The 17,784-nt window shown below is 54.9% G+C and overlaps 3 protein-coding genes across 22 annotated transcripts; 2 read left to right on the top strand and 1 right to left on the bottom strand.

Moving 5' to 3' along the window:
• Positions 1–60: 60 nt before the first annotated feature.
• On the bottom strand, positions 61–7,569 carry TIRAP (TIR domain containing adaptor protein). 17 transcript variants are annotated; one of them, XM_072884786.1, is made up of 6 exons: positions 7,472–7,569; positions 5,891–5,994; positions 2,514–2,604; positions 1,953–2,060; positions 692–1,291; positions 61–532 (listed from the first exon to the last, which is right to left on the bottom strand). In XM_072884786.1, exons 1-6 carry the CDS (start codon positions 7,503–7,505, stop codon positions 489–491), a joined length of 981 nt encoding a protein of 326 aa, XP_072740887.1. In that variant the 5' UTR covers positions 7,506–7,569; the 3' UTR covers positions 61–488. The 17 variants fall into 17 exon arrangements, with proteins under 17 accessions (XP_072740887.1, XP_072740899.1, XP_072740892.1 ...); XM_072884798.1 differs by lacking the exon at positions 7,472–7,569 and adding an exon at positions 6,395–6,494 and having other exon boundaries at positions 1,953–2,020; XM_072884791.1 differs by lacking the exons at positions 1,953–2,060; positions 7,472–7,569 and adding exons at positions 1,604–1,658; positions 6,395–6,494.
• Positions 3,119–6,121, top strand: LOC140661925 (cryptochrome-2-like). Its single transcript, XM_072884802.1, has 10 exons — positions 3,119–3,359; positions 3,448–3,642; positions 3,722–3,840; positions 3,957–4,111; positions 4,202–4,342; positions 4,465–4,632; positions 4,719–4,859; positions 4,942–5,093; positions 5,166–5,350; positions 5,429–6,121. Exons 1-10 carry the CDS (start codon positions 3,154–3,156, stop codon positions 5,503–5,505), a joined length of 1,539 nt encoding a protein of 512 aa, XP_072740903.1. The 5' UTR covers positions 3,119–3,153; the 3' UTR covers positions 5,506–6,121.
• FAM118B (family with sequence similarity 118 member B) lies at positions 6,688–17,779 on the top strand. Of its 4 annotated transcripts, none has more exons than XM_072884781.1 (9): positions 6,688–6,763; positions 7,171–7,216; positions 11,373–11,450; positions 13,609–13,861; positions 14,247–14,474; positions 15,765–15,893; positions 16,267–16,552; positions 17,232–17,291; positions 17,393–17,779. In XM_072884781.1, the coding sequence occupies exons 3-9, from the start codon at positions 11,380–11,382 to the stop codon at positions 17,404–17,406; spliced, it is 1,041 nt and encodes a 346-aa protein (XP_072740882.1). In that variant the 5' UTR covers positions 6,688–6,763; positions 7,171–7,216; positions 11,373–11,379; the 3' UTR covers positions 17,407–17,779. The 4 variants fall into 4 exon arrangements, with proteins under 4 accessions (XP_072740882.1, XP_072740884.1, XP_072740881.1 ...); XM_072884783.1 differs by lacking the exon at positions 6,688–6,763 and adding an exon at positions 7,866–7,948 and having other exon boundaries at positions 7,168–7,216; XM_072884780.1 differs by lacking the exons at positions 6,688–6,763; positions 7,171–7,216 and adding an exon at positions 8,017–8,828.
• The last annotated feature ends 5 nt before the right edge of the window (positions 17,780–17,784 follow it).

Genomic DNA, 17,784 nt, shown 5'->3' with positions numbered 1-17,784 from the left:
CAGAAACCCACAAGCCAGGGGATTTTTTTTAAAAAAAAAATTTTAAAACTTTTGTATTTTCATAGTCCCAAGAGTGCCTCTCCTTTTCCTGCCCGCAGCCCAGCGGGGCAGGCACCATGTAAGCTTACTGGGGGTCCGAGCCCCCCAGGACTGGTCCTCACCCGGCCTGTACGCCGCCATAAGAAGCTCTGAAGACTCCGCGGACCCACCCGACGTCAGAGCTTAGTGTTTGCATCATGAGCAGCGGGGACCTGCTGGAGGACGTCCCCGTCCCCACCGAGGGGGTTTTGGCCACCAGGATGGTGGTAGCATCACCGGCTCCACACCGCTGTCCCCCCACGGGTGCAGGGACCTCCCCATCTTCGGTTCCCAGGTGCAGTGTGAGCCGCTGGGCTTCGTCCCCGAGGTCTGTCGGGACATGGCCGCATCCAGATCCGGCGGTGGCAGCTCCAAAACACCCGCGGGGACATCTCTGCCTGCTCTCGGCACTATTCCATCCTGCTCGAGGAGCTCCGGCACAGCTCCTGGAGGTCTGCGGAGAAGCCCCATTAGCAACCGATTCATCTGAAAATCAACTATTTAAATAAATTTACAGAATCCGGTCCCTTCCCATGGTCTCAACCCCACCGGAGTGACGTTTCACCAGCATCCCACCGCGTCAACCCATGCCGGCATCCCACGGTGTACTCACAGCGCATGATGGTGTCTCTGATCTGCTTGAAGCTGTTCTCCTTCAGCGCCATGTAGATGTAGTAGAGGTTTCGCAGCTCCCTGGGATAATCCTTCCGATCCACATCCTTCAACACCGGGATGGTGCGCCCATTGGCCATCGGAGCTTCGGCCAACGCCTGGTGCATCTGGTACTTGCACCAAGGGTCCTGGAGGAAGCCGGGGGTGATAAGCATGACCCAGCAGTGGCTGTTCTGCACGGCGTCGCACAGTTCCGTCACCACCGCGCTTCCCGGCGCTGCGTCCCGCAGCTGGAGGAAGCACCGGAAGCTTTCAGGTTGACCCTCCAGGTAGGACACCAGCTCCTCCACCAGCTCCAGGTCCGCCTCGCTGTGGCAGATGCAGACGTCGTAGCTCTTGGCCCACCGGGCACTGCCCGAGGCGTTGATGTCCGACATCGAGATGGGTGACGGGCGGACGGACCTGGTCAGGGTCATGCCAGGAGAGGAGTCGGAGCTCTTGGCAGAGGATGAGGAAGGTGAGGATGAAGCAGAGTGGCCGGTGTTGAGGCTGCTCTCCACCAAGCTAGGCTTCGGCTTGTGCAGGAGCCGCCTAAACCAGCCTGCGGAGTGGAGGGACCATGGTGAGGCTTGGGGGGGGGCTCAGCACCCCCCCGGGCTTCCCAAGGGGCTTGTGTGGCATCACCAGCTCAGCAGGACACCTCCAGATGGAAACCGCCAGGTAGGATCTCACCCTGACCCCCAAAAAACGACCCCAGCCCCTAAAACCTCAGCTATCACCGACACCCGGATGCTATCACATCACAGCGAGCAGCCTGTGGGCACCCTTCGTGTTTTGGCGGGGAGGGGACGCCGGTGATGGAGGGGACAGAGCCGGAGGGTTCACCCCTGCCCCGCACCGAGCCCAGACTCACCGGCCATAGCGGGCAGCGTGTTGCTCAGCCGCCAATCGCCAGCATGAAACCTCTCCTGCCAGCAGGAAAAAGGGATTAAAAAAAAGAAATTAGGAGAGCAGGAACCACCCTGTGGCAGGTCCCAGCCCCAGGAGCTCAGTGGGGTTTACTCCAGGGACACGCAGCTCTGGGGTGCTTGCCTACAGCCCCAAAATCACCCTGGCAGAGTTTTCCGCATCCGCCTCCCCAAAATTTGCAGGGAAAGAGCGTTTCGACCTGAAGCAGGGCTGGAAGCTGCGGCTCGAGCAGCTCTCCTGCCTGCCTGCACTTTCCCTGCCTGGTACCAGCTCTCTCTGCCAGAGATACACACCTGCAGCGAGCGAGGCCGAGAGCCAGCAGGCAGGAGACACCCTCATTCCCGGTGGCGGGGAAAGGATCCTGAGGAGGGGAGAAGCGGGGATCACCGGGGATCGACCGGCTGCTGACAAACCAAAGATGGCTTGGGTGATGCCCAGCTCTGTGCATTCTCGGTGATGCCTGCCCCGACATCCCTGCCCCATCCCTTGCCAGCTCACGCCATGCCCACGCCTTCGGCGTCACGCTTCCAGCACGGTTTGGGGTGCCGAGACCCTCCCTGTGGGTACCCGGGAGCAGCAACGGGTGAAACGAGCCCCAGGAGCACACACGGCTGCTGTTTTCCACTACTTGCATCACCCCTTCCAAAATAAAACACCCCAAGTCACGCTGAAGCCTTTCCCCTACCCCAAAAACAGCACAAGACTGCAGCAAATGCCGGCAAGACCCCGGCACACCCACGGAAACCACACTCCCCAAGCGAGCCACCGCTTAGTAATAGCATAAAAGCTCAAGCGTGGCTTGAACGACAAGCATGGATGGTAAAGGGCGAGGGGGAAATCTGGGGGATGCCTACCCGGGATGCAGGAGTCGGGCACCAGAGCAGGGAAGGGGGATGCATCAGTCCCTGGGTTTAGTGAGGAGGAAGATCTTCTGGCATCGCCTAGCTGGGAAAGAAGTAGGATGCGGCACGTTCACTCTGGAGCCTACTGGGATCCACAGTGAATGGCGAGGCAGATTCATCCTTACAGCTTCGCCATCCGGGAGCGGTTCCTGACAGAGCAGCCCTGGGGTGGAGGGGAGAATGGGGGGCACCCACCAGCTTCCCCAGGGACAGACTGGAGGAGCTGCCCCGTCCCTCAAGACCCCCCCCCCGGTTGCTGGCAGGTCCGGGCTCCACCTGTGCATGCGGAAGCGCAGGCAGGGGAAGTCGGCCGCGATCCCTCAGGGGCCTGGAAGCCAGCCCTCCCTGGGCCTCCCTCCCACATCCGCCACCGGCCAAATGCCGTCGCCAGCCGGGTGTCACCACGCCCAGCCCTCGTCAGCAAGCCCGGACCCGTTTCCCTCCCTGGTTTTATAACCAGACACAAATAGGTCCATCTCTGTCACTCCCGCTTATTTTATGAGTTAAATTTACCAAACGAGGTGCTTTTTCCCCCCTAAAATCCACCCCCATCTCTCCTTTCCCAGGTCGCATCCCCCCAGAACCCCCCACCATGCAGCACAGCTCTATCCACTGGTTTCGGAAAGGTCTCCGGCTGCACGACAACCCAGCGCTGCTGGCAGCGGCCACCAATTGCCATCGACTTCATCCCCTCTTCATCCTCGACCCCTCCAGCAGCCAGGCAGGTGCCAATGCCCAGCGGTTCCTCCTCGACGCCCTGCGGGACTTGGATGGGAGCCTGCGGGAAATGGGCTCCAGGTGAGTCCCAGTGCTGTCCCGAGGGGATTTGGGGGGGGGGGGGGGGGCGGGTCTTGAGGGGCTTCGTGCCCACCCGGCTCCCCGGCAGGCTGTTTGTGGTGCGGGGCTGCCCGGAGGAGGTGTTCCCCCGTCTCTTCCATGCCTGGGGGACGACGCGGTTGACATTCGAGGTGGACACCGAACCCCCCGCCCAACGGCGCGATGCCGCTGTGGCCGAGCTGGCAGCCCGACACGGCGTGGAGGTGATCCGGGAGGTGTCCCACACCCTCTACGACACCGAGAGGTGGGTGCCTGGCGCCGTCCCGCGGGGTACAGGGGATCCAGCCCCGGTGCCGTGCATGTCCCTCCCTCTCCCACCCCAGAGTCCTCGCCTTGAACGACGGCAAAGCCCCCCTGACCTACAAGCGCCTGCAGAGCCTCCTGGCATCCCTCGGACCACCGGAGAAGCCGGCCCCGGCACTCACACGAGAGCATCTCCGGGGTGAGCATGGAGTAGACCTGGGGGGGTAGAGCACGAAGCTGAGTCAGCATCTCCCTCACTGTTCACCCTGGAGCGGAGTGATGGCTGTCACACCCCTACCGTACACGGCGCCCCAGGCTGCCGCACCCCGTGCCAGGTCAGCCATGACGCCAACTACGGGGTCCCCACCTTGGAGGAGCTGGGCCAGGATCCCACCGAGGTGGGTCCTCACCTCTACCCCGGCGGGGAGACAGCAGCGCTCGCCCGGCTCGACGCGGTCATGGAAAGGACGGTCAGTGCTTGGCGCCCATCACCCTGATCTTGGGGCTGCTTCGCCTCCACCCATCCTAAAACATGACCTCGGCGTGTCTCCCCCATCCAGGCCTGGGTGTGCGGCTTCAAGAAGCCCGAGACGGAGCCCAACTCGCTGAGCCCCAGCACCACCGTCCTCAGCCCCTACCTCAAATTCGGCTGCCTCTCGGTCCGCACCTTCTGGTGGCGGCTGGATGAGGTCTACCAGGGGGTGAGGTGACATTTTTGGGGTGGGGGGAAGAGGGTGAGCTAGAGGAACCCTGCAGAAGGGCGGGGGCTGGAGAAGATGGGGGCCAGCCCAGCCGGAGGGGCTGATCCTGCCTTCGCTGGCAGCGGGAGCACTCCCGGCCCCCCGTCTCCTTGCACGGGCAGCTCCTCTGGAGGGAGTTTTTCTACACCGCCGGTGCCGGCATCCCCAATTTCGATCGGATGGTCGGCAACCCCGTCTGCCTGCAGGTCGACTGGGACAACAACCCCCAGCACCTCTGCGCCTGGAGGGAGGTATTTCCCTCAGGGATAAGCCCTGAGTCCTCCACCCCTCCCAAAAATGTCTCCCTGCCCCGTCTAACCCCAACGTCCCATGCCAGGGCCGGACAGGCTACCCCTTCATCGATGCCATCATGACCCAGCTGCGCACCGAGGGCTGGATCCACCACCTTGCTCGGCACGCCGTTGCCTGCTTCCTCACTCGCGGGGATCTCTGGGTCTCCTGGGAAGAAGGGCTGAAGGTCAGGAGATCTCCCCCAACACCCACTGGCACCTGCCAGGCTCTTGGGGACCCTGTCCCCATGCCACCGCAGTGTCCCGCAGGTCTTTGAGGAGCTCCTGCTGGACGCCGACTGGTCCCTCAACGCTGGCAACTGGCTGTGGCTGTCGGGCAGCGCCTTCTTCCACCGATATTTCCACGTCTACTCACCCATCGCCTTTGGCAAGAAGACGGACCGGGACGGGGCGTACATTCGGTAGGCGTGAAACCCAAAGCCACTGGGGGGGGGGGGTGTGGCCTCCCTGGTGGCTTTGACCCCTCGCCGTAGAAAATACCTCCCCGTCCTCAAGGATTTCCCCGCCGAGTACATCTACGAGCCCTGGAAGGCTCCGCGGGCCGTGCAGGAGCGGGCAGGCTGCCTGGTGGGCACCCACTACCCCCGGCCCATCGTGGAGCACGGGGCAGCGAGCAAGAGGAACATGGGGCGCATGAAGGCGGCCCGCACCCAGAAAGGTAATGAATCCCCCAAGAGGCACCGAGCTCCCCCCACAGCCCTGCCACCATCACCCCGGCTGCCTTCCTCTCCTCCAGGGACCAAGCAGGAGCCACCGGCCGGCCCCTCCGTGGCTGAATCACCAAGGAAAAAGCCCAAGATTGAGCAGCGCTGAGCACCACGGGGACCCCCCGGCACCTGCCAGCCGGGGTCAGGCACCGCTCGTCCCGTTCTGACCCATTTCGCTCAACCGCCTCCCTTAATTAATCCGTTCCCCTCTCCCAACCCGGGGACTGATGACTTTGCTGTTGCCACCACCCCAAAAATCAACTCCCCACCCCAGGACATGCCCCAAAGGAGGGTGAGTCACCCACCTGTGTGAGTCAGCCCCACCAGCAACCCCCCGAGCTGCCAGACCGTACCCCGCAAACCCGAGTCCCCGAGGGGCAATACCCCACTGGACTGACCTCCGCCCCCGCCTTAGCTATAATATAACCACTATTAAAGGGAACAGAGCCGTTCAGCAAGCGCAGCTGGGTTCACAACATGCCTTGACCCACCAAGCAGCAGCACCACGTTGAAATCCGCCGGCGGTAGGAGCTTGTTTCGGCTACGGTGCCACCAGGCCGGTCACCACGGGGAAGCCTGCAGCTTACTCGATTGCCTGCGGAAAGTATTAGGAAATGGGTTGAGGATAGGGCGAGCGCGAGGCAGGGTCAACGTCAGCCCCCGGAAAGGCGTTCAGGTGATAAAATAAGGTTACTTGTGTCTCTAAATACACCCACCATCAACACACTTTATTTATGGCACCAAGACAAAGCGATGCACAGCTACCCTGAAAGGCAGAGAACAGCCTCTCTTCTTGTGAAAAGCTCTGAAGACACCCAAACTCCTTTGCACAGAATTACAGCGGCCAGCAGAGGCCAAGCGCTGCTCTTGCTACCTCACAGGGCTGGAGACACCGTTGCACAGACACAAACCCAAGCAGAGAGGCAGCTCGAGGAAAGAACTCGAGGCAGGAAGGCCCCTGAGGGGTAAGAGGGCACGGGCACAGTCACACTCACAAGCCTACAACAGCCCCTTCAAACAGAGAGCGCCGAGCCCCCAGCCTCTCACACCGCGACCTAAGAGGAAGCCGCACAAACGTCCTCTGCCGCTCACAAGCCGCGACTACCAGGCGCATGCGCCCGCCGTCTTTTATACCTCCGCGAAGAATCGCGAGAACTCAGGTGAACTCTCGCGCAAGCGCCTCTTCTCCCCCGGCAGAAAGGCGATAGTCCCGCCTCTTCCGCTACGAGCCAATGAGAGGGCGGGGCGGAAGGGGGCGGGCCAATCACTTCCCGTGGTGCCGCGGGGGCGGGGCGGGGCGCGAGGCGCCTGCGCGGGGCGCGGCGGCCGGGCGTCTCCTCATGGGGCCGGGCGCGCGGCGCCAGGTGCGTGCGGGGCGGGGGGGCGCCGTTGCCATGGTGACGGCGGGGCCGCGCGCGCTGCGGGGAAGCGGCCGCCGCCATGAGGGGAGCCCCGAGGGCCGCCGCGATGGCGGGGAACGGCGGGCGCTCCGTCCCCCGGAGGGGGCTGTGGGGTGCCCGGGGGAGTGAGGGAGGCCGGGCTGAGCCCGAGGGGGCCGGCGGGGAGCGAGGGGGCCGGGGGGCGGCCGCCTCGTAGCGGCGGGGAGCGCTGGGGCCCAGCCTCACCTCAGCGGTGCCGCTCTGTGAGTCGTCCCCCCCCCCCGCGCCGTCGTCCTCTTGAAAACATGTTTTCTTGAACGTTTTCATCCCCGAGAAGGAGCTTCGGCCTCCTCCCTGCCTGCTGAAATACCGTGTTCTTGCTTTTCCCTCAGGTTTAGTGTGAGAGGGGGCGAGGAGGGGGCGCAGCGGAGAGGAAAGGTAAGGCCTCGAGGCGCCGGGCATCCCTGAAGGTGTGAAACCCCCACCCCTGACAGCATATCCGGCCCGGTTGGCTTTCCAGAAACACTCTTGGAAGCCAGCCCTGAGTGCAGAATCGCCTGCTTGAGGGCCGTCCTGCAGCCTCGTCTGCTGGGGCTTAAATAGGGCAGACCGAAGCAAGCCTACATCTGCACGCGTTGGCCTGGCGCCTGTCAGACAGTGCGGGCTCCTGTGTGAGTGTGTTGGGATACAGACCTCTTCCAGGCTTCGCTGTGTCACTCCCTCTCATTTTTCATGAAGCCGGCGGGAGCCTGAAGCACATGGAGAATCACAGCGTTAAATAAAAACCTCTGATGTAGTTGAACTCGCACCCAAGGAGGCTGAATCTTGTGTTTGGGACGTCGGCATGGATAGTAGCAGGGCTTGTTTTCCTTGCGCCGCCCATCCCCGTTATGTCTGAAGCCTGTCCCTTTCTGGGACGGTTTTGATGAACCGTGCGGGCCTGCTCCAATTGCAGCTCCCACGTGGAGGGACACAGCTTGGGAATTGGCCAGGCATGACTCATTAACATCTTTTCGGATTCTTTTAGTTGAAACAGAACAGGTTTTAAACTGTAACGTAACGTTTGTCTTATCCCAACATCTTAAAGCGACTTAATTTAAAAAGGAGATCTGAATTACGCCCGCGCTGGTGGTGGTTCTTCTCAGCACTCAGAGGAGCTAAAAATAATTGGTGAGCAATGAGTTGGTACTTGCTTCTTTATATAATTTGAGGGGGCTGTTCCTGAGGAGCCCCTCTTCCAGCATTGGGCTGGAAGCATGCAATTTTTACTTTCCTTACACTTTAAACGTTCAGGTCTAGCGTGCAGGTGTATTAGCCGCTGAGTGTGGAGACGGTCAAAGGGCATCCGCAGTGACTTCCCCGTCTCCTTCGGTGACGAGTCGGTGGAGAAAATGTCTCATTAATTTCCCCGGGGTGGTTCTGCAGGCTGGGGTCTGACGTTGACTGAGCGGTGTAGTCATGTTTTGTGGAGTTATGGCAAGGTTTTTGTCAATAGACGCTGAAGTGCGAGCGTCAGCGTTAGTTTGGCGTGTGCTTTGTTTAGGCGTTTGGTTTTAGCTGGGATACATCTTTGTATTTGAGGTGTTTTCGCAGCGGGATGTGTCTTCTTTATGTTACATGCGGAATTGTGGTTAGGTTTATTCAGTGTTGGCGACTAGGGCATCGTTTAAAGATAATTGTTCGTTGCTGAAAGCTGTACCTCAAGGGCTTTGGGATAAATTAACTGATTTCTTTGCTGCGGAGGGGGAAGGAGAACGCCGCAAACCTAGGCAGGGACTCTATAAGCATAGTGCCATTAATAAAGGTGATGAGAGACAACGCTGTGACGGGAGAACGGGGCAGCCGAGCCAAAAACCCACAGAGTTTGATGTTTACACTCTCTCCGGCTCCCTGTAGTCTAAATAGCTGGAAAGTTCCCGACGTCTCGAGGAGGAAGACTGGAGAGACGCTTATCTTGTAAGCGCCCGTCGCTCCCTCTCCTTCATGGCACCTGCGTTCACGGCATGGCCCTGGTGCTTTTTTCCCTGCGGCAGTGGTGCCACGCTCTGAGGTAATGCTATTTAATTTCAGTTACCTCGACCGTGCTGGCGTGATCGGTCCCCCTGGAAAGCAGACCTTCTCCCCAGGCCTAAAACCGGGAGGTTTAAATTTCTTGGCTGAATTTCCACGACTTGTTCTTAAGAGAAACAAGCACTTTTTTGGAGACAGGAGAAGACTAGATATTATTTCTGATGGGTTGTTTTTTTTTTTTTTTTTCCTTTTTCTCTGTCTGCATTAAATAGAAATGAAGATTGAAGTTCATGATATTAGACAACCATTTCTTGGTAACTATAATTATAAAAGGTGGTTTTCCTCAGTTCAAAATTACTTTTGAAATGTTCTTAATGCTTTAGAGGCACTTAAAAATGGAACGGATGACTCCGTTTCTGCTGTTTCAAGTAATATGAATGTGTAGGAGGAGCGAAATGGGAGCAGTGCTCAGGCAGGTGAACAAGCCAAACAGGGGAGGGCCTAGGTAGGAGTTTATAAACAGGCTTCATATTTGAGACTTAGCGGATAATTCGCAAGGTAAAGCTAATATAAACTTAAATTATATCTGTAAACTAAGCTGGTGGAGAAACTGGGGAAGGTTTTACCTTCAGCTGTTAGGTATGCTGCCTTGGAGGGGGTTGAGGGCAGACCTGGACAGCAGTGGGAGTTCAGCGTGTTGCTTTTCACAGACTTCCTTCTTAAATAATCCTGTTAACCAAGGTTACGTGCTTTAGTCCCTAGCTTGTCTAAAGTGTCTTTGCACCATTAATTAAAATTTGGCTGGCTTTCTGGAAGCAACCTATTCTTCCAGAAGAATCAGCTAATCCAAACTGAGAGATCTTACCCTACTGGAAAGAAAAAAAAAAAAGAGGTTTTCCCCCCCTTGATGTTTTCCATCCTGACTGTGCTTGGCTGTATTCACTCAGGGCGAGTTTGATGTTACCGCCTGACTGATGATGTGTCCAGTGGGTCCTCCTGCCTCCCCGAGAGTCACTGCCTTGGAGTTTAAACCGTTCCAGCGGTTTAACTCCCCAAAATGGTTCACCCCATGGCCTGCTGCTTGCAGGCATTGGGGGGCATGAGTCTGCGGAGGTGCATTGTCAGAACAGCGTCGAAGTGCTATCAAGGCTTGACGGCGGGTTGGAAAAACCACAGGGTACAACATTCAAAAGGGTGTGAGGAGGCTCAGGGAGGAGGAGGAGGAGGCTCAGGGTCCTGCAAGCGCACAGCGTGTAACACCGGGAGGTGCAAGCCGTCAGCGGGAGCCTGGTTCCTCACTTGCTAAATGCGTTTGAAACTTTTTATCCAAAATTTGGGCTCTACAGTAAAATAAAAATCGGATTATTTGAGGTGATGGGCAGCATATGCTAAGTGGTGTTTCGGGAGGCAGGTTGTGAAGACCAGCTCTCTGAGGTGTTAGATTATGATGATGATTGTTATTATTATTATATATTGTTGTAATGATAATGATGAAGTTTTCAGAAGTGGTCAGAAATGAAAGGCTGGCAAGCATCCTGTATCTGAGCGTCTGTGAGAGTCGCTGTGCCCTGTTTTCATCTTGCAGCACGGAAAGATGACGGTTATCTAGAATATTGGGACCATTTCTTAAGTGATCCCTGCCAATGTTTGCAGCACAGCTGAGGTTTCACACCTGCAAAGAGTTGCCCAGTGTCTCACCTGTCAGTGCTGCTGCTTTGCTGCGGCGAAGCAATCGCAGGCATCTCATTTGTAGGACAAATGCTGAGATGTCACCGAGGCTGCGAAACCTGTAAAAAAAACCTGTGATTTTGGGCCAGCGGCTCTTGTGCAGCGGTTTCCTTTTGGCAAAAGCCTACCAGAATTTTTGCTGGACTCTTCATTACAATTGGCAAGAAAAAAAAAACGGATAAGGGTGAACAGTTCTGTCTGCTTTCTTTCCCTTTTAATAGTCTTATTTTGGAGAAGCAGAGTGGGAGAGGACCGTGTGCTGGCAGTATTTTATGTCATGGGCTGTTGAAAGAGTTCTCAGACATATAACTTCCTTTCCGCGGGTTTTAAGGTCATATCCCACCGCCTGTAGACGTATGGCGGGCTGGATAATCCTTCTCTCATCACTGGAGAATGAAATGCTCTTGGTGGCTTTTTGTAGCCAACAAAAACCTTTTTGTCTTTCTTCCCTCCCGCTGTTTTCCAGAGCAGCGGGTTCGCTAACAGGCATCGCCTTGGAAGGGGGAGCGCCATCTCAGAGATATGGGCTCTCGGGCAGAGATGAACGGCCAGGGTGAAATGAAGGGTCTGGCAAACGGTGGTCTGCCAGTGGCAGTTGCAACCTGGTTTTGTCCAAAACAGCCCTACGATTTTATCGAGCTTTGTTGTAGAGGAAGTTAAGGAAGTGGATGAGAGCCGCGGGGCAAAGTTCAGAAACAAAAAAAGTGCAATTCTCGGCCCGAAGGTGATCTCATAAAGATAACAAACCCGGTATTTATCCGCCCGTGAAAAGCTGGCTCGACAAAAACCTGTGGTCTGTTCCACGTCATATTGCATATATGTAGTGACTTTGCTTGTGGTGATTTGTCTACTATAGAAACTGGATGGCTTCTACGGTGAGCCTGGGTAAAGAAACATTGTTGGAAGATGGAATGCCACCTGCAAAAAAGCCCAGGTAAATTTAATTATACTCCAGTGAATTTCTTCTCATAAGAGCTTTTTCCGTAACCTTGCATTGTTCTTTAAAGAGCATGACACTTGGCACCAAGCCCCAGCAGTCGTCTCGGTTGCTGATCCAAGAAAAGCGCGCTGTCTCTAGCCGTGCCCTGTAACTAGTATTTTCCTGCGGTGCGTGGAACAAAGGCCTTAACACCCAGAACGTACTTCGTTGCTGGGGTTTCTTTAACCCCTAAGCCAGGATGCATGGTTGCACAGAAAGCTTGTTTTACTGTACTCTGTGGTTTTGATCGGATCTGTTAACCCTAGCTCAGATCCTGTCTGCACGTAGGGTCACGTCAGGTGCGGTGGTCGTGCTTCTTCACTTGAGTTGGATGGTGGTTCCCGGGAAGACGGGCGATTACTCAAATTAGTATGATTTTGCTGCATGTAAAGGCTAAATAATTCCACTCTGGAGGCTCCCTGTACTAATCATTAGGTCGTCTTACACTTCTCCAAGCGGGGACCCAAGCATGATGCTAACTTGGGGCATACCCACACTTCTTTCCATCCAGGGTTGGTACTGTGGCTGCTGCAATAGCACGGACTCGGAAATTAAGGCATCCCATCTGCAAACGAGCAGCTAATCCCTCTAGGGAGTTGTCTTCCACTAATCTGATTTATTTACGAGTTACAGAGGGCTGGAAAATAGTTTCTGTGAGGGAGCCCTGGTCTCAGGGTTGGTCCAGTGACTGTGGAATGAGCAGAAAAGAGGCTGGGAGATTCTTTTTCCCTCGCTCAGGATATCAGGATAGAAACAAGCGTATTTATCAGTGTGGGAACAGAATGCCTCTTTCAGAGCTGTCGCATAGGACGTTAAGGCTTGTGTGTTTGTTATTAGTTCGGATTTCAGTCCCTAGGTTTCTAGCTGTGTTTTTATACTAGCTCATTAGCACGAATACTGATTTATTCTTTGCAGGTGAGGCTTGCAGTCCCAAAACTAAAACCCATTTATCACCACTAACAGTGAAGACCTCCTCAAGGAAACGGTTAACTCGTCTGTTTTCATAGGCAGTAGCGGAGGGAAGGCAAAGCTCCATCTGTGTGGTGTCGGTTTCCTTTCCCCTTCTCCCTAAATATGACATGTTTGCAGATAAAAAAAAAATTCCTTCCAAATGAGCTGCCTCCCTGGGCCGCTGCTTTGATCCTCTGGGAAGCTGGAGCTGATCCCCTGCTTCAGAAGAGCAGCTTGACACCAGGCAAGGCATGACGGGGAGAAGCACATCTACTTAATAAATAATAAATGTCAAATTTAAAAGCACTGTGCAAGTGTAAAGCTAGGAAAATAAGGAAGAGGGGAGGAGGAGGAAGGAGAATATAGCCCCGCAGCTCTTTCATGAGACTCTTCCTATCATCTGGGCTCCCAAAAGATTGGCCTTGAGCATCCCGCTTACGTTGCAAGCGTAACAGGGAAGGGCTTTCTGGTACAGCAACGGCCCGCTGAGGGGTCTTCTCAGCAAAGAGGGGCCGGGAGGTGGCAAGGTCCTCTCCAGGGCAGAGCTGGGAGGAAGCCTTCACTTCCTTCCTTTTGTGCTGGGATAAATGGGGCTGCTGTCTTCAGGCCCCTGTTTAGCACCTTATTTATAGCAGGCGCGGTCACGGTTGTGTTTACTCCCCGCGCGGAGGTCCGATGCGTGCTTTGTCTCGGTACATAAGGAGTATGTATGTGTCTCTACAGCCATTGATAACATATTCCGTGTTGCTCACCACACCTTTTCCACTGTCTCCAGCCTTTCTGCTAGCTTCCAGGTCACTATTATTAACAAGACCTCCCTTATTCCAAATTTTAATGGGATTAGCTTTGCTTCAGAAGTATTGCGGGGCGGTATTGACTTCCCCAGTAACCGTCTTGGTAACGGACTCGATTGCCAAATACGTGGTAATTATGTACCTTGTAATTGTGGGCATTTGTGATGTTGATCCGTGGGGCTGCGCGCTGTCTTTAAGGGATACTGAGCTGCTCCTCTCATCCTCTGTTGATCAGAGGACCCTAATGGACACGTTGATTCAAAGTGTAGGCAGAGGGTACCTCCCTTGTCCTCGGTCTGCATGTTCCACGACCCGAGACATCCTTCCATCTAGGACGGTACCAGCTGTGCTACTTTCTCCTCTTGCAGGAAGCTGTTGCCAAGCCTCAAAACCAAGAAGCCTCGGGAACTTGTTTTGGTGATTGGGACAGGAATTAGTGCAGCAGTTGCTCCCCAGGTCCCAGCGCTGAAGTCTTGGAAGGGGTTAATCCAGGCCCTCCTGGATGCTGCTATTGACTTTGACCTCCTGGAAGATGAAGAGAGCAAACGGTTTCAAAAGTGTCTCCATGAAGACAAGAACTTGGTTCATGTTGCCCACGACCTTATCCAGAAGCTGTCTCCGGTGAGTGTGCTTGTAGCGCTGTACGTAAATATTCGGTACCCCACCCTGGGCATAGTATTTGGCTTTTGGAAATAGCCAAATTTGGTTCTCCAGCATGCCCCCGTCTCCAACGATTCCTCCATCTACAAGGAACCGCGAGCGCAGTTACTGTGCTGGGTTTCTGAGACGTAACTCTGCCGTGGACACCAGCTTTTGGGTATTTCACTCGGAGTATGCTGGGGGGGAGTATCCACCTCAATGCAGTAAGTGCTCTGTGTTTGCCTTGCAAGGACCTATAGCTTTGCGGAGGTCTTCGAGAAATATGCGGGTGGTTTTTCATCGAGTCATTTGGCATGAAGCATTAAAAGAAGCCAGGCTCTGATCTTAATCTGTCTCCCCTTCTCAGCGCACAAGCAATGTTCGCTCAACCTTTTTCAAAGACTGTTTATACGAGGTGTTTGATGACCTGGAATCTAAAATGGAAGATTCTGGGAAGCAGCTGCTTCAGTCCGTGCTTCACTTAATGGAAAACGGAGCACTTGTGTTAACCACAAACTTTGATAACCTGCTGGAACTGTACGCAGCACACCAGGGGAAGCATCTGGAGTCTCTTGACCTGACTGATGAAAAGAAGGTAAACGATGATGATTATTTTTTGTCAGGGCTGAGCTGGGACAGCACAGGACAGTGGCGGCTGCGGGATGTGCCCTCACGCCCACGTAAGGGGATCATACTGTTCATAGTAATTTAAGTTATGTTAGACAAACTCCAAGCAGAGGCTCTGACCCTTTGGGGCAGTGAGCAGAGGAATGAAGATGAATGCTAGTTTCTGAAATGCTGTGCTCGCTGGCTGACATCCATTGCTCAGGAGGAGCCCTTAAGCCTGGTATTTCTTTGATCTCTGTCCTTGAAACTTCTGGCTTGGCCTTGCTGAAGTACAGCAAGTCTCACTTCCACATAAGGCTTGGGTTGACGTTTCTAACCGACACGGGGAAACTCCGTGCGAGACACAAAGCTGACCTTTCTATTTTTAGAACGTGCTGCAGAGCGCTTTTTGTGACAGAGCCTTCTTGGGGCTGCAGCCTTCGAGGCTTCCCTCTTGCCGCATGTCCTCTGTCTGAAATGGCTGGATGGCTCCTGCTGGGTCACTCTGCGGGCTCCGGCTTCTTCTGCCGTGCTCTCGGATTTGTAGCTGCAAGCTTCACGCAAGCTTCCCTCCTCCTGCCCCAGTCAGGCAGAATATCACACTGTCAAACCCCGAGCTCTTTTGCCACCTGCCCACCTCATCTTTCCACCGTGGGTTTTACTGGTTAGGGAGCATCTTGTCCTTCTGTTTGCTTGTTAAACGCGTGTAGCGCTGTGCAATGCTTGGTCCCTTTCCATTCTGAGTCATTTCTGTGCTTCAGTTTTCCTGCGTGACCTCTTAGTCTGCATGGCTGGAAGTACTTAGAGTGTTACAAATAAGCATTCTAATTATTACAAGCTTAAATGAGCTAAGGTCTGCAGGAGTAAACTGAGCGCCTCCTAAGTGGCTTTCTGAAATGAAGGTCAGCTGTTGAGCTTCCTCAGATCTTCTCAGAGCCTAGAGGGGCCAAGAAATAAACTTTGTAGGCTTGAGAAACATGCTGACATAATATTTATAGAGTTTTCCCCCTTTTTCTGCCAAGTCTGGTGTATCGATTCGGTCTCTTCCCATTGTATTCACCGTTCAGCTGAAGTGTTGACCCAAACAAGTGCTGTAGGCTGCAGCCGTGGGCCATGATGTAGAGGCTGATGGACTCATGACCTCTTGAGGAGATTAAGACGGAACATGAGGAAGAAGCTGCCTCTTTGAAACGCTTCCCCAGCACGGTGTTTTTAACAGCGCCATGGAAGCTAATGTGATGCACCCGCTAACGTTTCTGGAGGGGTTTGTTTTGCGCAGGTGCTGGAGTGGGCGCAAGAGAAGAGGAAACTTAGCGTCCTGCATATCCACGGCGTTTACACCAACCCCAGCGGCATAGTGCTCCACCCGGCCGGGTACCAGAACGTGCTGCGCAACACGGAGGTCATGGTGAGGCAGCCCTGCCTTCTCTCTGCGAGGCGTACTTCGGGGTCCCGTATGTTGTCTATATACATATCCCGCTTCCCACGTGAGCTCCTGGCAGGCCCCTATGTTAAGCAGGCATAGACCTAGCTGAGTTTAAAGACTGGGCATCACGTGGGGTGGTGGGAGAGTCCTTAGTTTTGTGAAATAGAAGAGGGATGGATTCTCTAGCCCCCTAACCCGCAAAAACACCTCGCCACGTTTGTGTTGAGGATGATCGAATGATAACGCTCCTGAAGAGTCTCATCTCTTCAGGCAGATGCTGAGGCAGATGCTGTCTCTTGTGCCTTGTGAAGATAAGACTTGCCTTGACTAAGAACGTCTTTCCCTCTTTTTAAAGCGAGAGATTCAGAAGCTGTATGAAAATAAGTCATTCCTCTTCTTGGGCTGTGGTTGGACTGTTGATGACACCACGTTTCAGGCCCTGTTTTTAGAGGCTGTGAAGCACAAGTCAGACCTGGAGCACTTCATGCTCGTACGGAGGGGAGACGTGGATGAGTTCAAGAAGCTCCGTGAGAACATGCTGGACAAAGGGATTAAAGTGATTTCCTACGGAGATGAATACGCAGACTTGCCTGAGTACTTTGAGAGGCTGACGAGCGAGATCGCCATGCGGGGTCGAACAGGTACAGGGGTTACGGGCTGTGCGGGACGGCTCTCTGCGTACGTCCACTGTCTCCGCACTTCACTCGGGGATCCTGTCATATGCAACGCAGTTCTTGACTGTCCCCGTGGACTTTGGAGTGTAGGCAGTGTTAATAGCCCCTCTTCTCTATGCTATATTATTCCTTAAGCCTTCTTTTTTTTCCCCAAAAAAATTGTCTGCAAGCATAGCTGGATTTGGGATTTAGTTTTATGAAATCACTGTATGTTCTTATAGTTTAACAGCTCTGCTGGTTCCCACACATCCAAACATTATTTTTCACGCGCAGCTGCAGTTGTTTATTCCCTTTGTAGTGAAAGGAAGGGGCATTTCAGTCTTGCTGTTTGGTCTCGCTGACCTTCCTGCTACTCAAACTGAGCTAATGCTTTCACATCCAAGAGATCTCGCTAATAAATCATAAAAACAGGGCAGAGAACTGAGTTTGCTAGCCAGAGCCTTGCTGGCACGTGTTCAACCCAGCCGGAAAAGCCTGTCACATGGAACCACCGCACGTGCACAGCAGGCAGCACGCTGCCTGCATCGCTTCGAGTGTTTGCTGTTCACGCAGGGGCTCCCCATGTCCACGCAGTCACCCGGGGGCTTGCCTTTCCACCCCGGGGGCTTGCCTTTCCGCCCGGTCATTGCTCTCTGCTCTCTCCTAGGTGTGCCTAAGGAGGGACAACAGCTGAACGGCTCTGCTGCTGCCCACGCCGAGATAAAAGGTAAGACGCTCCCGAGCGGAGAGAGGCTTCGCCCTTTGCGACTCCCCCGGGAGTCCAGCGGCCTCTCGGGCAGGTTTTGCAGAGCCTTTGCTTTCCCACAGGATGCAGCACTTGAGCATCAGCCTCGCCCCAGGAGCTGTGCGGCAGCGGGGGACTCCCTGGGACGGGCCTAAGCCAGAGCTGGCAGCTCCCAGGCAGGCCTGCGCGGTTTAAGGCCAGTCTAGGGGAGGAGCGAAGCCCCGCTGCTGTCGAGCTGCTGCCCGCACGCACTGAGCCGAGCCGAGCCGAGCCGGGACACTTCAGGCACAAAGGAGAGGCCGGGGCAGAGCCTCCTCGGACGGACGCCTGGTTTAACGTAGTAATTGTCTTTTTATGGAGGTTGCGGGCGCCTGGGGAGCGTGGTCTCCCCGAGGGAGCTGCAGCCTCCTCTAATTTCATACTTAGTGCTTTTGTATTCTGTACTTTCAATTAAAAAAAAAGAAACTTGAGCAGT

The sequence above is a fragment of the Ciconia boyciana genome, chromosome 20 (assembly GCF_034638445.1).
Source record: "Ciconia boyciana chromosome 20, ASM3463844v1, whole genome shotgun sequence".
In the NCBI taxonomy this organism is placed as follows: Eukaryota; Metazoa; Chordata; class Aves; order Ciconiiformes; family Ciconiidae; genus Ciconia; species Ciconia boyciana.
The sequence above is the reverse complement of the archived record's forward strand: the minus strand, read 5'-3'. Positions and strand labels throughout refer to the sequence as shown.

Coding starts and splice junctions, on each gene's coding strand:
- TIRAP (XM_072884784.1), bottom strand. CDS start 2,845: ATGCACAGGTGGAGCCCGGACCTGCCAGCAACCGGGGGGGGGGTCTTG. Junction 2,605..2,686: donor CGCTCCCGGATGGCGAAGCT/GTAAGGATGAAT, acceptor CTTCTTTCCCAG/CTAGGCGATGCCAGAAGATC. Junction 1,292..1,952: donor CTCGGCCTCGCTCGCTGCAG/GTGTGTATCTCT, acceptor TCCACTCCGCAG/GCTGGTTTAGGCGGCTCCTG.
- LOC140661925 (XM_072884802.1), top strand. CDS start 3,154: ATGCAGCACAGCTCTATCCACTGGTTTCGGAAAGGTCTCCGGCTGCAC. Junction 4,860..4,941: donor CCTGGGAAGAAGGGCTGAAG/GTCAGGAGATCT, acceptor AGTGTCCCGCAG/GTCTTTGAGGAGCTCCTGCT. Junction 5,094..5,165: donor CGGGACGGGGCGTACATTCG/GTAGGCGTGAAA, acceptor CCCTCGCCGTAG/AAAATACCTCCCCGTCCTCA.
- FAM118B (XM_072884780.1), top strand. CDS start 8,782: ATGGCCCTGGTGCTTTTTTCCCTGCGGCAGTGGTGCCACGCTCTGAG. Junction 11,451..13,608: donor CCACCTGCAAAAAAGCCCAG/GTAAATTTAATT, acceptor CTCCTCTTGCAG/GAAGCTGTTGCCAAGCCTCA. Junction 16,553..17,231: donor CGCCATGCGGGGTCGAACAG/GTACAGGGGTTA, acceptor GCTCTCTCCTAG/GTGTGCCTAAGGAGGGACAA.